This window comes from Psittacula echo (genome assembly GCF_963264785.1).
Source record: "Psittacula echo genome assembly, chromosome: 6".
Lineage (NCBI taxonomy): Eukaryota > Metazoa > Chordata > Aves > Psittaciformes > Psittacidae > Psittacula > Psittacula echo.
The window spans coordinates 15,728,297-15,742,305 of NC_137743.1; the positions used below are offsets into that span (position 1 = coordinate 15,728,297).

Below are 14,009 nucleotides of genomic sequence, written 5' to 3' on the forward strand. Positions count from 1 at the left end.
TGTTCTCCTTTCCCCTTGCCCGCCACATGTGCGTGTCCCCCCAACCAACCCCACGCTGGGTTTGGCTCAGTGAAACACTGCCCGCGCTGCTGCGAAGGGCACAGGAATACAGACAAGCACCCCTCCCGCGGCAGCTCTGACCCAGTGCCGCCCCAGACCCGCGGGGTCGCCGCACCCACGTGTGCGGCAGAGCCCGCCGGCGCCGCGGGAAAACGCGCCGCAGCCCCGCCCCACTTGGGCGCTTCCCGCCAATGACGCCCGCTCAGCCCCGCCCATCGCTCGCCGCAGGGCACGGTCGACCCTCCTTGCCCTCGCCCGCCGCAAACATGGCGGCGAAGCCGGAGCGCTTGCCCTCTCTCAAGATGGCCGCTCGCCGCCCCCCCCCGCGGCCGCTCTTGCCCTGCAGGTGGGTGCCTCGCTGTGGCGCGCCGCCGGCGGAGCAGGGGTGCGCTCCCGGCATGCCCCGCGCGGGAGAGGGACGCGGTGTCTGCCGGGAGCTGTAGTGCGGGGCGGGGGCGGTCACGTGCCGCGCCCGGCAGTGGCCGCGCTGGGAACGGAGGCGCCAAGATGGCGGCGCTGCGGGGCGGAGCGGTGCCCACAGTGGCCGCGGCCGGGATCGGCGGTGCCGCGGCCGGGGCCGCTCCCCGAGGGCTGGCGGGCGGCGGAGCCCCGCGCGAGCCGCCCCTTCGCGCCGGCAGCTCCCCGCAGGTGAGCGGCGGCGGGGCGAGCCGGGCCGCGCTGTGACACGTGGAGGGAGGCCGGGGCGGCTCCCACGGCGGCACCACGTGTGCCGGCAGCGGGCCTGCCGTGCCGGCGGCGAGTAGGGGACCCTGCGCGGGATCGGGGCGCCCCTTCTATAGGCGGGGTGGGGACCTGGTGCTCCCCCAGGGAGGGAGGGTGGCGGCGGCGACACCGGTGCGAGGAGTTCCCCCGGGGCGGGAGGGCCGCGGCACGGCGCTGGCACACGTTGTGACGGGGGTCCTGGTGCTCCCCTGCGGGCGGTGATGCCCGGTCCGTGGGGGCTGAGGGCTGGGGACTGCCGACAGGGTCCGTCTCCCCCTTCGCGGTCCCTACATCCTTTCGCCGCCCTCCGTCACTTGCGGCCGCGGCAGAGGGTGCGCGGGTTGGGACACAGACACCCGCCGGTTTCGGTGGCTGGAGCGCTGGTGAAGGACGTGGCGTGCTCCGCGGTGGGGGAGCTTCCCCGAGCTGCTCCGGGAGCTCATCCCGGGGGAAGCGTATCGCGCTCCGGGGTAGGTCTGTGGCGCGGTGCAGCCGCCCGTGCGCTGCGTCCCCGCCACCGGCGGTGGCACCGGTCCCGGTAGGGCTCTGCTGGTGCCGGGCCGGCGCGCTGGGTGTGGGACAGGGAGCGCGGGGATGCAGCACCTCTGGCCGGGGCCTGGGGCACTGGCGCTGTGCGTTCTCTGGGATTTCGGGGTGCCCCACGCTCCTGCCCCTTGCATGGTGTTCCGAGGGCTGCGGGGACACCCTCCGAGTCCATGCAGGGGGTTGCTGAGATCACCCTGTCTGCCCAACGCTGCTGGAGCGGTCTGCGTTTGGGGAATGGGGGTGCGTTCCTGCTTGACGCTTCCCAGAAGCAGCTGAGGAATCCATGAACATCCTCTGCCCGTGCCGTGCTGGCTCAGTGTCCCCACCGTGCTCTCCCCGTGCCCCGGCAGGCAGCAGCCCCGTGGCCTTGCCGGCAGCTGGGGCAGGTGAGAGGCTCCCTGGCTGCCTGCCTGCGGGCAGGGCGGCCGTCCTGTGCTTGGGCGTACCCGCAGCACGCCGGGTGCACGTGTTGCGTGTCACCAGCACGGCTCGGATGGGGCCCACGGTGGCCTCATTTGTGCCTCCTGGGTATCCCAGCAGCGAGTGCAACATCCCCTGCTCCGGCTGGCTGCTGCAGGAGCTGGTGGCCATGCTCAGGCTCTCTCCATGTCAGGTTGTTGGCTCAGATCCCAGCTCCTCGTGTCCCTGAAGCTCTCTCTGAGGCTGTCGGCATCCTCCCTTCTCTCTGGCAGCGCTGACTGCTTGGGCACAGTGTGGCTTGTGCCCAAGCCTGTCCTTGAGCATCCCTGTGACCCGCAGCCTTTTCCCTGTTGCATTGATGAGCATAGAGGAAGCACAGGAAGCTGGGAGCGCACAGACGGTGCCCCCTGCTCTGAGCTATGAGGGGACAGGGGTCTGTCTGTTCTGTTCCCATCTGACAGGGGCCAGAGCAGGTAGGGATGCAGGAGCAGGCTGGGCTGGTTCATGCCCCCACCCCGACGCACAGGCAGTGAGCACTGAAGAAGGTGCCCAGCCCCAGGTGGATCAAAGGGAGTCCTAGGGGAATGCAGCCTGGTTCAGTGGTGACTCACGGCTGTGGGACTCCTCACTGCAAGGCGCTGAGTCAAGGGAGTCGAGGAGGGCTTCAGAGATCACCCGGGCTGGAGGCAGGAGCCACAGGAAGAGGCCATGTGAGTGGGAGGGTTGTGCTTCCCTCCCTCCAAACGGCCAGCGCTGGTCACAGCTGGAAACCTCTTATTAAACACTGCCTTTGGGGAAAGCCAGCCCCATGCAGGGCCATGCAGTCCCGGGGTCATTCCATGGATCCCCACAGGGGTGAGCTAACCCCACGTCCCTTGGCTGCTGATGCTCCATGAGATCTTTCCCGCTGGCTGGTCCTCTGCCTGCCGGTCAGCGCTGACTCAGGGCTGCACGCCGGCGCTTGGCAGTGCTGGATGTGCTTCCCTGCTCCTCCCAGTATCTCCAGGAGGATTGGCCGGGAATCGCAGCCAGGCTGCACTGTAGAGAGCTGCCAGCGGGGCTCTGCGCTGGGCTCTGACCCGCAGCCAGCGTGGCCAAGGGAGGGGACTGGGGATGCTTGGGTGGTAACGCTGCTTCAGACTGCTCTGCACCATGTGTGGAGCAGTGGCCCAGTGCTGCTGGTGGGTTCTGCTGTGCCAGGAGGGCCCTGCAATAGGATAGCCTGGGATGCTGAGCCCCATACCAAGGGGGGTATGGCTCCTGCTCTTTGGGGCTGCCATGTTGGCACACAGTAACAGGCTGCTTGGATTTGGGCTGTGGGGCATTGCTCTGGGGGTCCTGGCTGTGATTCCCAGCCTTGTCCTGGGGTGCCTGTGCTCCAGGGTCACAGAGGGCTCCTGGCTGTGCCATGCCCAGAGGTGCCCACCCTGACTGATGATGAGGGAGGTCTCTGAAGAGCCCTAGGGACTGGGGGTTTGAGCATGTGGCTTTGGTGCTGCTGTGTTTGAGGATACATCTATCTAGTGAAACATCTGCATTATCAGATGCGCATCCCCCAGGGAACAGCCAGATTCTCTCTGTGATGCTTCAGGCGGAGGACAGCTCACTGCCTGCTCCTGCTCTGGGAGGGAAGTGTGCTTTCCCAGGGCTCCGTCCTTGGCGCCCTTATCTTCCCTGAGTGCGTTATCTCTTCCTAAGCCCATCTACAAACAGGAATTCACGTCCTGTCTCGTGCCAGCGACGTGTCTGCTGCCGCTTGGCTCCTGGCAGAGGCTGCGTCTGGTGGCTCTGCTCACCCAGGGGCTGCAGCCTCTGCCCTTGCACCAGCGTCTCGCTTTGCCTGGCCGCTCTGCAGCGCTGGGCTGCGTGGGGTGCAGGACAGAGACCTTCTTGCAGTTAACCCAGCATTACCTGAACACTCCTGGGTGTTACCTGAACACACCTGGGGGACTGGAAAGGACGTGGGGCTGGGAATTTGAAGGACGAAGAGCAACGGAGCCGGTTTGGTCCTGGATTATGAGCACAACCTGTGTCCTGTAGCCTGCAGCAGAGGTGCTGGGGCAGAGCCTGGGCAGTGGCAGCCACCTGCGTCCCTGGTGCTGACTCCTGCACTTTTGTTATGAATTTCGCAATGGTTTTGGGCTTATCTGAAGCGCTGACAGCCAGAGTCAGGAGCGTGTGACAGCCCGGGGCTGCAGGAGCCTCTTCCCATCCACCATGAGTGATGTGTGGTGTTGGGCACAGCCTGGAATTGCTGGGAGTTGATTGATCTTTCCCTGTCAGTTTGATACGAAACCATTCCAGGCAATTGGAAGGATCTGGAGCTGAAAGTGGGGAGTGGGCTGGCCTGAGCCTCTTCTGAAGAGCAATAAGGAAAGGTTCCCTGTGCCATCTTCTGTCCCACCAGCCGCCCCTGTGGGTTTGGGGGTGCAGCAGTGAGCTCAGCCGCTGTTTGCAGTGCAGGCTGTTGGGAGCCTGTGTGTGCTGCAGAGATCAGTGCTGGTGGAGATGCCTTGCACGGTGTTTACCTGGCTGCGTGCTCCTCAACAGTGCTTTTCCCTCGAGGAGGATGACCTGAACTTGACATCGCTGGATGCAGAAACCATCTTGGAGGCTGAAGAGATCCTGGGGACAATGCAGAACTATCTTGACTCCTCTGTGATCTCCATCATTGAGGACCTGTCTCTGAGTGAGGTGAGAGCATGCACACAGGCACGGCAAGCGGTGGCTGGGCTGGCTCTGGCTGTGGCATGGGTGAGAGTGGTGGCAGTGTCCCCTGTGGCCAGGTCCTGTGGCTGTGCCCTTCTGCCCTCTGAGACTGCCCTTCTTGCAGCAGAGCAAGGCCTGCCTGGACGCGCAGAACGAGCTGTCTCTGCTGACTGCCATCACTGAGATCCTGGACAGCACGGACGATGAGACCCTGTCCCCCTTCGACACCATCATGGATGCAGAGCTGCTGACCTCACCTCGGGAGCGGGAGAATCCCTCAGTGAGTCGTGGGGAAGAGCCATCCTGACCCAGAACGGGTGGGAAGATGATCAAGTTCGGCTCTGCCAGGTCCTGAGGTGGTAGGACTGGTCCCCAGTGCCCTGGGATGGCCCTTCTGACCAGCAATGTGAGAGAAGGGCTGAGCCAGCCTTGGACACCCCTGAGATTCCAGTGTGGGCATGGGGGGCCATGCCTTCACCTTGGGTCTTGGTGTAGAGGCAGAGATGTGCCAGAGGCTTTGGTGAGCAGCATGTACCCCTCTGTTCGAGCAACTAGGTCTATGCATGCCATGAGTGAAATAGGGCTGGCTTTGCTCCCAGGCTCTGTGGGGTGACATTTGGGGCCGGGGGTGGCCTGTCCCTGCAGCAGCAGAAATGTGCTGCTCCCTCATCCTCTGTCTCCTCTCCAGTTTCAGAAGTTTCTCAGCTTGTCCCGTCCATCGCTGGAGTGTGAGAGCTCTGCCCTAGAGCAGTCCAAGGCTCTCCGGCCTCTCGGCAGCAGCAGCAACAGCATCTCTGTGGTTGGGAAGGTGAGCAGCTCCGCAGGGGAAGTTGAAGGACTGGTGTTGGGATGGTGTTGGGTTCCTGCTTCTGACCCCAGCCCATCCTTCCTGCCTGGCACAGGAGTCCTCTCCCAGAAATGATGCTTTTGCAAGGCATCAGTGGCAGTGGGAGCAGGGCTACTGTGGGACTGGGGATGCTGTGGATGCCCTTGTAGGGGTAGCAGGTTTCCAGCTCTGTTGTGTCTTACTGGGAGGGTGAGATGTGTTCCATCTTTTTGGCTGCCCAGGGGCTTTGCTGCAGATGTGGAGCACACCCACATTTAGTTGTGCTTGGGGGGACTCTGGTGAAAGCCCAGAAGCTGACTCTGCTTCCCTTTCCCAGACTGACACAGACCTGGCTTGGGACCGTGTCACTCGTGGCCTTGAGGACCCAAAGAAGCAACTCTGCAGCACCCCACGGGTGGAGAGGAAGGGGCCCCGGCCCCGGCCCCGAGAGCAGCCCCTGCCGCAGCGCAGTGATGGGGAGGAAGAGGAGGAAGAGGCTGCCTTGAGCCCAGAGCTAGACCGTGGCGTGAAGGTTGGGGAGTTCCGTGTGAGTGGGGCTGCAGCAGCACTGGAGGAGCATGAAGATCCCTGCATCATCAACACAGGCGATGTGTCCCTGAGCGAGCTGGTGAAGTCCATGCACCCGTACTGCCTGCCCACCTTCACCGTGTGCCTGGACCCCGAGACTGAGCCTGTGGCCAAGGAGCTCCTGAGTGGTCCCGTCCTGCTGGAAATCGTGCCTGGTGAGGGGGAGAGTGTGGAGATCCCTGTGGTGCTGCAGCCCTTGGCTCCCAGCTTCTCCACCCTGGAGCCCCAGCTCCTGGGAGCAGAGGGGGGCACCAAGGGATCAATCCCAGAGGATCGAGAGGAGCTTCCAGGAGCTCCAGCCCAGGAAAATGGGATGGAGGAGAAGAAGGAGGAGAAACTGCCTGGGAAGGATTCATCCTGCCCCATCCCAGAAAGCACGTCCCCACCAGAGGAATCAGCACCCAGAGCCCAGAGCCTCAAGAGCAGCTCGTGGCACAGCACAGAGGCCCCAGCAGGCAGCAAACGTAAGGGCTCTGAGAAGGGACGTGGCCGGGAGAGAGCAAGGAAGAGCCGCAAAAAGAAAGCGGAGGCCGACCAGAGCGAGCAGGCCAGGCCGGGCAGGGACTGCGTCGCCCATCGGCTGCGCTCAGCCGGTGCTGGGCACCCCCCGGACCAGGCCCCCTCCGGCCGGCGTCGCGCAGCGTGTCCCTCGGTCCAAGTCTCGGACTTCCTGGCACGGCAGCTGGAGCGAGCCCGGAAAGAGGGGCAGATGGAGCTGCGTGCCCAGCAGGCACCGCGGCCCCGGGGCAGGCCTCGGAGCACACCGAGGGCCTCCCCACTTGAGAGAGCACAGTGGGAGCTTCACAGGGAGCCAGTGCCGGAGTCGGTGAGCATGGACCCAGGGAAGGCTGAGGCCGTGGTGCCTCTGGAGAAGGCTGCACCAAGCATGGAGGGGTGTCCAGCAGCCACATGTCCCAGCCCAGCAGACCAGGCTGAAGGCAGTGGAGATGCGCAACTGGCTGCTGGGCAGGGCAGTGGGGTCTCAGAAGCTCCCTCCCCACTCCTGGAGCAAGGTGGGGGGCTGGAGCCCCCCCAGAGCCAGGCAGGACCGGAGACAAGCGAGAGCCTGCCCAAAGAAGCCAAGCCCAAGGCCCTGAGCCTGCGGGAATACCGCATCCGCATGCTGCACCGCCAGCCCAGCCCGGGCAGCAAGAAGGACAGCAATAAGCAAGCGGCCAGCAAATGGCCCAGCGTCCCTGAGCCTCCGACAGAGCTGGCGGAGATCCCCTGCCTGGTGTCACCCCTGCGCCCCACCACCGAGGTGGCCAGCGCTCAGAAGAGCCCAGAGAAACCTGCCAGCCCCGCTGCTGTCCCTCCTCCTGCCAGCAAAGCGCCTGCTGCTCTGGCTTCAGCTCCAGCACCCGCCACGGCTCCAGCACCCCCATCAACACCAGTGCCTTTTGTTGCACCAAATGTGCCCCCAGCTGCTGGGGTGGCCCCTGCTGGGATGCCACCAGCCTCTGCCGGTGCTTATGCCCTTTACCCCCCACCAGTGCCTTCCTGGCCCTGCTTCAGCCCACAGCCCATGGGCTGCCATGGTTTGCCCCCGCCACCCAGTGCTGGCTCCTCCAGCACTTTTCACTTGGTGCCTGGCCTCCCACCTCCAGCCATGGCCTGGCCCCCACCGACCATGCCACCCCCTCCGCCGTTTGGTCCTGGTGGCCCGTATGCCCCCGTGGGGTGGCCACCGCCATCCTACTGGCCAGGAATCCCTGTGCCGCCACCGCTGGTGCCTCCCCTGGCGTATGGGGACCCTGCGGCAGCACTGCAGGGTGCTGCTGCCTTCACGGCTGGTGGCTCCCTGCACAGGCAGCCTCCTGCCACTGCTGTGCTCGGTGGCCCAGAGCCACTGGTGTTCCCTGCCCAGCCGCCTGCCACCCCAGCCAGTGAGATGGGCACTGCTGGTGGCCCGGCCAGGCCAGTGACCAGCAGGGTGTCGGACCCTAGGAGGCAGGCACGGCTGGCAGGGGAGAGCTCCCTCCTCAAGGCTGCTCCAGTCCCAGCCTCTGCCCAGCCCCTGGCTGCCCCATCAGCTGCTGCTGCCCAGCCCAGCGGGGTCCCTCCTGCAGAGCCAGCCCAGCACACAGCAGACCCCCCAGCTGTCCCCATCCAGCCTATGGAGGAGCCCCAGGCTGCACCCACCTCTGAGGTCCCAAAGGCTCCCTCGGCTGCTAATTGTTGCCCTGCAGAGGTGTCCCCTGCTGCTGGTACTGTTGGGGAGTCCCCTGGTACCCAGGCCACGGAGGAGGCTGCAGCACCGGGAAAAGGAGCAGTGGAGAAGGAACCAGAGCCTAAGGAAGCTGATGGGCAGGAGCTGCCCAGCAAAATATCCACCTCCCAGGCTGTGGCACCACCACCAAAAGCAGGTCCACCAAAAGAGAGCAGCCTGCCCTCCAAGGCACCTGCTGCACGGCCATGGAGGCACCAGCCGCTCCTCAGCACAGTGCAGCCCAGCAACAGCAGCAAGGACATCGTGCAAGCCTTCATCAGTGAGATCGGTGAGTGTGGGGCTGTAGGGTGCTGGGCTGAGCATCTCCAGCCTGCAGGGCTGCAGCACTGCCAGCAGCAGGACCAGTTCCTGGCACTTCTAAGGGCAAGGGTGGCAAAGCTGTGCCTGCAGGCTTGCAGTCTTTCCCAGCACACTGGAAAAGGCATCTGCATCTGTAGGACGTTGCCTCCAGTGGATGATCTGGGCTGTCTCTGCCCAAACTGGTCCCTCCTGGGGTGTTCCTGTCCTTGCTGCAGGGGATGTGGAGCTGCTGCAGGTGCAGCTGTTTCTTCCCAATGCACACCCAGCACTCAGGGAGGCTGATGCAGGGGGAGGATGGGGCTGGGATGCCTCCCTGTGGTGCCAGGGAGTTTTGGCTGACCTGACTTACAGTGTTCTCTCCCTGGCCCAGGGATCGAAGCCACTGACCTGTCCAGCCTGCTGGAGCAGTTCGAGAAGTCTGAAGGTGCGGATTCAGCATCCATCCCCGTGGGGCTCCTTCCATGCCATGCTGGCCTCCCTGCCTTGCATGTACCCCCTGTGGTGGAGAAGGGTGCTGGTGTTACCCTATCTGGGTGCCTTGTACTAGGGGTGTCTCTGCCCTTGTCTCTGTCTCCTTGATCTGTGAGAGCATCCGTGGGTCCCCAGGGCGGTGAATGGGGTGATGAAGAGCCTGGGAAGGAAAGGGGATGTGCAGCTCCCCTCTGTAGGGAGCTGAGGTGCTGTGAAACCTCTTCCTGTCTGTGCCTGGGGTGCTCTGTGGCCCCCAGTGTACAGGGGCAGTCCCCTACCCTCCAGCCCCTCACTAACCTCACCCACCTGCTCTCTTTCCAGCCAAGAAGGAGGAGGCTTCTGTGCAGACCCCTGAGGACCAGCAGCCAGCTGGGAGCTCCGGGTGAGTACCAGCAATTTCGCATCCAGTGTTCCAGTGTGGAGCCTGGCAGAAGGCTGAGCCCCGCCTTTGGCGGGGTATAGGAGAGTTCTTGGTCCTGGTAGGGTCTGAACTGCACCAGGATCTGTATCCACCATCCCAGCAGAGGCTGAGTTCCTTGCGGGCCTGGGGGCCAGAGCTGGCATTGAGGGGCAAATGTTGGAGGAAGCAGATGGGCATAACCAAACTGTGGAAGTTCCATCCTTGCAGCTCTTTCAGATCCTTTGTCCCCTGGACCCAGACAGTGGGGGACATCCCAGGCCTGGGGGCTGAGAATGGGCTTTCCCTGCTGCATTTGACAAAGCTCCTTTCCTCTTCTCAGCCCTGAGACCCAGCAGGACAAGAAGCTCCCAGACAGCCTGCAGGCCTCTGAGCTGGCCAATGTGGCAGGTAACGCTTGGGGCGAGACAAGGAGCCTGTGATGTTGAGGGGCTGGGGGTACCCCAGGGCTTGAGGGGAGCTGGGCCAGGAGGGAGCCCCAGCTGGGTGAGTTGCAGCAAGGGGCTGCTCTTGAAAGCCCTTCGGTGCTCCCACAGGCCTAACGCCGCCAGCAACGCCTCCCCACCAGCTCTGGAAGCCCTTGCCTGCTGTCTCGCTGCTGGCCAAGGCTAAGACACCCAGGTCTGCAGCCCAGGAAGGGCTGCAGAAAACAGCCAAGCTGATAAAAGCCAAGCCGCTGCTCCCAAGCAAGCTCCAGGGGAAGAGCCTGACGCCAACCCCTGCCAGCTCAACCCCCAGCCATGTCTGCTCAGGAGACCATGACTACTGCATCCTCAGCACGGCACGGCCGGAGAGCAGCAGCAGCCTTGGCACGCAGCCTCATGCTGAGGGTGGCTCCCGCTGGAACGTCAAACACCACCGGGACATCACTATCAAACCCATCTCCTCCTTAATCAAACGGACGCTGGAGCAGCCCAAGCCCACCCCGCCAGCCCCCAGCACCACCGTGGGCCCCAGCCTGGAGCCGCTGAGCACGGCCTGCCAACCCCCCCTGGATTATCGGACTAGCGTCCCCAGCAAGGCCACCGACGGGGGCAGCAGCCCCCCCACCTCAGTGCTCCTGTCTCCAGCTGCATCCCCCTGCCGGGACCAGGAGGTGCGGACTTCCAGTGCCCAGCCCAGCCATGCTGCTGCCAAGAGGTCCCTGCGCTGCTACCGGAGACCCCGGGACTCACCCAGCCCCTCTGCCGGTGGCTGGAGGGCTGGCCGGAGCCGTGCCAGCCGCTCTTTCAGCTCCAGTTCAGATGGAGCTAGCGAGTCCTCTTCTTCATCTTCATCCTCGTCCTCCCGATCCCGGTCCCGGTCGTTCTCCCCACCACCCAAGCGATGGCGAAGGTAAGCAGTGAAGCATCTGCCTGCTTCCTCTTTGGGCAGTTGTCTGGTGGCTGGTCTTTTGTGAGGGTGCCCAAACACCTCCTCATGGACCTGTTTGATGGCTGTATTTGGTCTTTTTGTCCTTGTGGCCCTCCTGAAGGGTGCCTGGCTCGCAGAGACTGGGGGAGCTGCTGTGACTCTGCTGTGACTATGGGGAGTGTCTGATGTACCCCATGTCTGGCCAGGCTTCCTTACTCCTCCTGGAACTCGTTGGCTGCACCTTGGCTTTTGGATGCTTTTTCCGGGATATTATTACAGGTGTTGGTGTTTGTGCTGTGGAGCTGGTGCAGCCCTAGGTGCAGAAATGAAAGGAGCCACAGTGGAGCTCTCCAGGGAGCTGCTGGAAGCATGCAAGGGAAAACCTGTCTGGCTTGGCTGCCTCAGGGGCTTTCTGTGCTCCTTAGGGTGGTGGCTGTGTAGGAAAGTGGGGCAGCTCAGTCTCTGCAGGATGCGTTTCTTCTGGAGTCCTTGTGCACCTGAGTGATGCGCAGTCTGTCCCAGCTGTGCAGGAGGTGCTGGAGCTGGAGAGGGATCCCTCATCCACCCTCCCCTGGCTGTTCAGCCAGTTCTGGAGATATCTCAGGTCATTGGGCGCTTAGGGCTTGTCCAACCAAGGCCCCTCCACCAATGGCCAATAGATGTGGAGGCTGGAGCTGGAAAGGGCACCTATATAGTGCCATGTCACAGGGATGTGCAGCTCAGGGACTTGCCCTCTCTGGCTTGGCTTTCCAGCAAATGCAGCTGGCTGTATGCTGGGAAGTGTCTCCATGGACTCTGCCATCCTGAAACTGCTGTTCTCCAGGAGAGTATGTGGCAGTACCAGGCAGCACACCCTGCTTGGGGCCTGGGTTTCCCTATGGCAGAGACCACCCATCTCCAGTGTGTTTGAAGAGGGACCCTGCTGCTGTCTGGAGGCAGCACAGCATGACCCCAGAGGAGTTTCAGCCTTGCTGCTCTTACGCTTTGCCTGGCCCTGCCAGAGAAGCTCTTGCAGGCAGAAGGCTGTGATCACAGAAGACAGCCCAGTACCAGTGCATGCTACGGCCTTGGGCATGGTTGGAGGCACATACAGCCTCCATTTGCATGGCTGTTGAGTGCAAGGTGGATGCAGTGGCTCCAGTGTCATCCCATGCCTCAGCATGGCAGCCGTGGTCCCTCCTGGGCCCTTGTCCAGTTGCAGCCACATGCTGCATGATTTCCCCATGACTATTTCTTGCTCTTCAGAAGCTGTGCCTGTTGTGAGCCTGCTCCCTTGTCGCTGTGGTGTTTGTAGCCAAGTGGAGCAACATCTCTCTAGTGTCATTACTGCCCCAGGCAACTTAGGCAGAGGTTTCCACAGCCCAGCTCACCGTGGGGCTGGGTCCTGTCTGAGTAGGGTGCTGCATACTTTGGAGAGAATAGAGGTATTTTAATTCCCTGTAGTGTGCTGGGCACGGGGAGGGCTCAGCACTGAGCTGTGTCTCTCCTTCCCCCAGGTACCGCTCAAGATGTTCCCACAGCTCTTCTTCCCGCTCCAGCTGTGGGTCATGTGGCAGGTCCCGGGACAGGTCCTCATCCTCATCATCAGCATCCTCCTACGCATCTAGGTCCACATCTCGCAGCCAGTCCCGCTCCCCCTCACCCCGGAGGAGGAGTAACAGGCGGAGAAGGTGAGCATTGACCACCTTGCAGGTGTGTGAGCTCCCCCCAACCCATCTCCTGGCCTCTGGTGTCGTGGGCAGGGGTGGACCCACTCCTTCAGCATCTCCTGTGTGTTTGGGATCACCCTCTTCTGCACCCTGTAGCTCATGTGTCCATTTTCTGCCCTGCCAGATACAGTTATGATGCACAGGACCACTACCAAAGGCAGAGGATCCTCGAGAAGGAACGTGCAATAGTGAGTGCTGGAGGCCTGGGAAGCTGGGGATGGAGATTCGGGTGTTCTCAGCCCCTTCATCACTTCAGAAAGCTGTGTGGTCATAGCCTTGCAGGCAGCATTGCTGGGAGGCTCTGGCCAGGGCATGGTGTGATGGGTGGCGATGCAAGGAGGGTGCTTTGTTCAGGAGATCCTGCTCACTGGGAGGGCTCACTTGGAGATGCCGAGTCCCCCTGTTCCCATCTCACGGGACTGTGCATCCCTGCCCGCAGGAGGAGCGACGAGTTGTGTTTATTGGCAAGATCCCCAGCAGGATGACCCGGTCGGAGCTGCAGCACCGCTTCTCTGTGTTCGGGGACATTGAGGAGTGCACCCTGCACTTCCGCTCCGAGGGGTAAGAGCTGCAGGGACATGGGGCAGCCCCTTCTCTGGGATGGCTCCTCTTATCCCATTTCCCATTCCTCAAGGGGATGGTGCAGAGCAAGGAAGGACATACTGTGCTGCTGCTGATCTCCTTCTCCTTTTTCTTTGGCTTCAGGGACAACTATGGCTTTGTCACCTACCGCTATGCCGAGGAAGCCTTTGCTGCCATTGAGAGTGGGCACAAGCTGCGGCGCCCAGATGAGCAGCCCTTTGACCTGTGCTTCGGCGGCCGCCGGCAGTTCTGCAGGAGGAACTATGCTGACTTGGGTGAGTCCTGCAGTTCCCAAGTAGGGGGATGGCACTTTCAGTCCTCTCCTTCCTAGAGGTGTGGGGATCTCCATCTTGGAGGTCAGTCAGGCTTGGCTGGGCGGGACCACATCCAGGGATAGTCTTGCCCAAGGGGAGTTTGTGCAGGTGCTCCTCATCCTATCCAGGTCCAGTCCTCCATCATCAGCCCATCTCTGAGTTTAGAGGTTGGTACATGAAGCAAGATGTGAAGAAGTTGCTGTGGGCATGGCTAGAACTGTGCCAGTGTCCCTGTGGCTCAAAGCAGCCTCTCCCCATATCTTCCAGACTCAAACCGGGAGGATTTCGACCCAGCCCCTGTCAAGAGCAAGTTTGACTCCCTGGACTTCGACACGCTGCTGCGGCAGGCACAGCGCAGCCTGCGGAGGTAGCAGCCGGCGAGGCGGAAAACCCGCACCCACTTTTATACTCAAACACAAAAGACAAAAAAGTATGGAGAGAGAGAGAGAGAGAGGGTTTTTAAGAAAAAGAAAAAGCTAAAAAAGAAGTGTTTTATAACCAGTATTTAAGGAGGACGGGTCATTTGCCTTTGACCACAGGGCCCAGGTGAGTGGCAGCCCCCAGCCACTTTGAGGCTTGCCTCAGCCATGTAATAAATGTGGATGCCCAAACAGTAGCGCTGCCTTGTCGTCTCCTTCGTGTGGGTCATTCCTAGGTGTGGGCTTGGGGCTGTACCCCCTCTGGATGTAGGGTCTGACCCTGTGAGAGGTATCACAGGTTGGGGACTAGGTGCAGGAGTGGGATGTCTGCAAAAGGGGGG

The 14,009-nt window shown here is 62.4% G+C and overlaps 1 protein-coding gene across 1 annotated transcript; it reads left to right on the forward strand.

Annotated features, from left to right (window-relative positions):
- Positions 1-326: 326 nt before the first annotated feature.
- Positions 327-13,620, forward strand: PPRC1 (PPARG related coactivator 1; the record flags this gene model as incomplete). Its single annotated transcript, XM_080621479.1, is given in 15 exon segments — positions 327-485; positions 487-708; positions 4,300-4,443; positions 4,586-4,738; positions 5,147-5,266; positions 5,622-8,370; positions 8,773-8,826; positions 9,195-9,255; positions 9,614-9,681; positions 9,828-10,626; positions 12,141-12,314; positions 12,478-12,541; positions 12,793-12,914; positions 13,059-13,210; positions 13,517-13,620. Coding segments are annotated over 15 exon segments (5,145 nt in total).
- Positions 13,621-14,009: the final 389 nt, after the last annotated feature.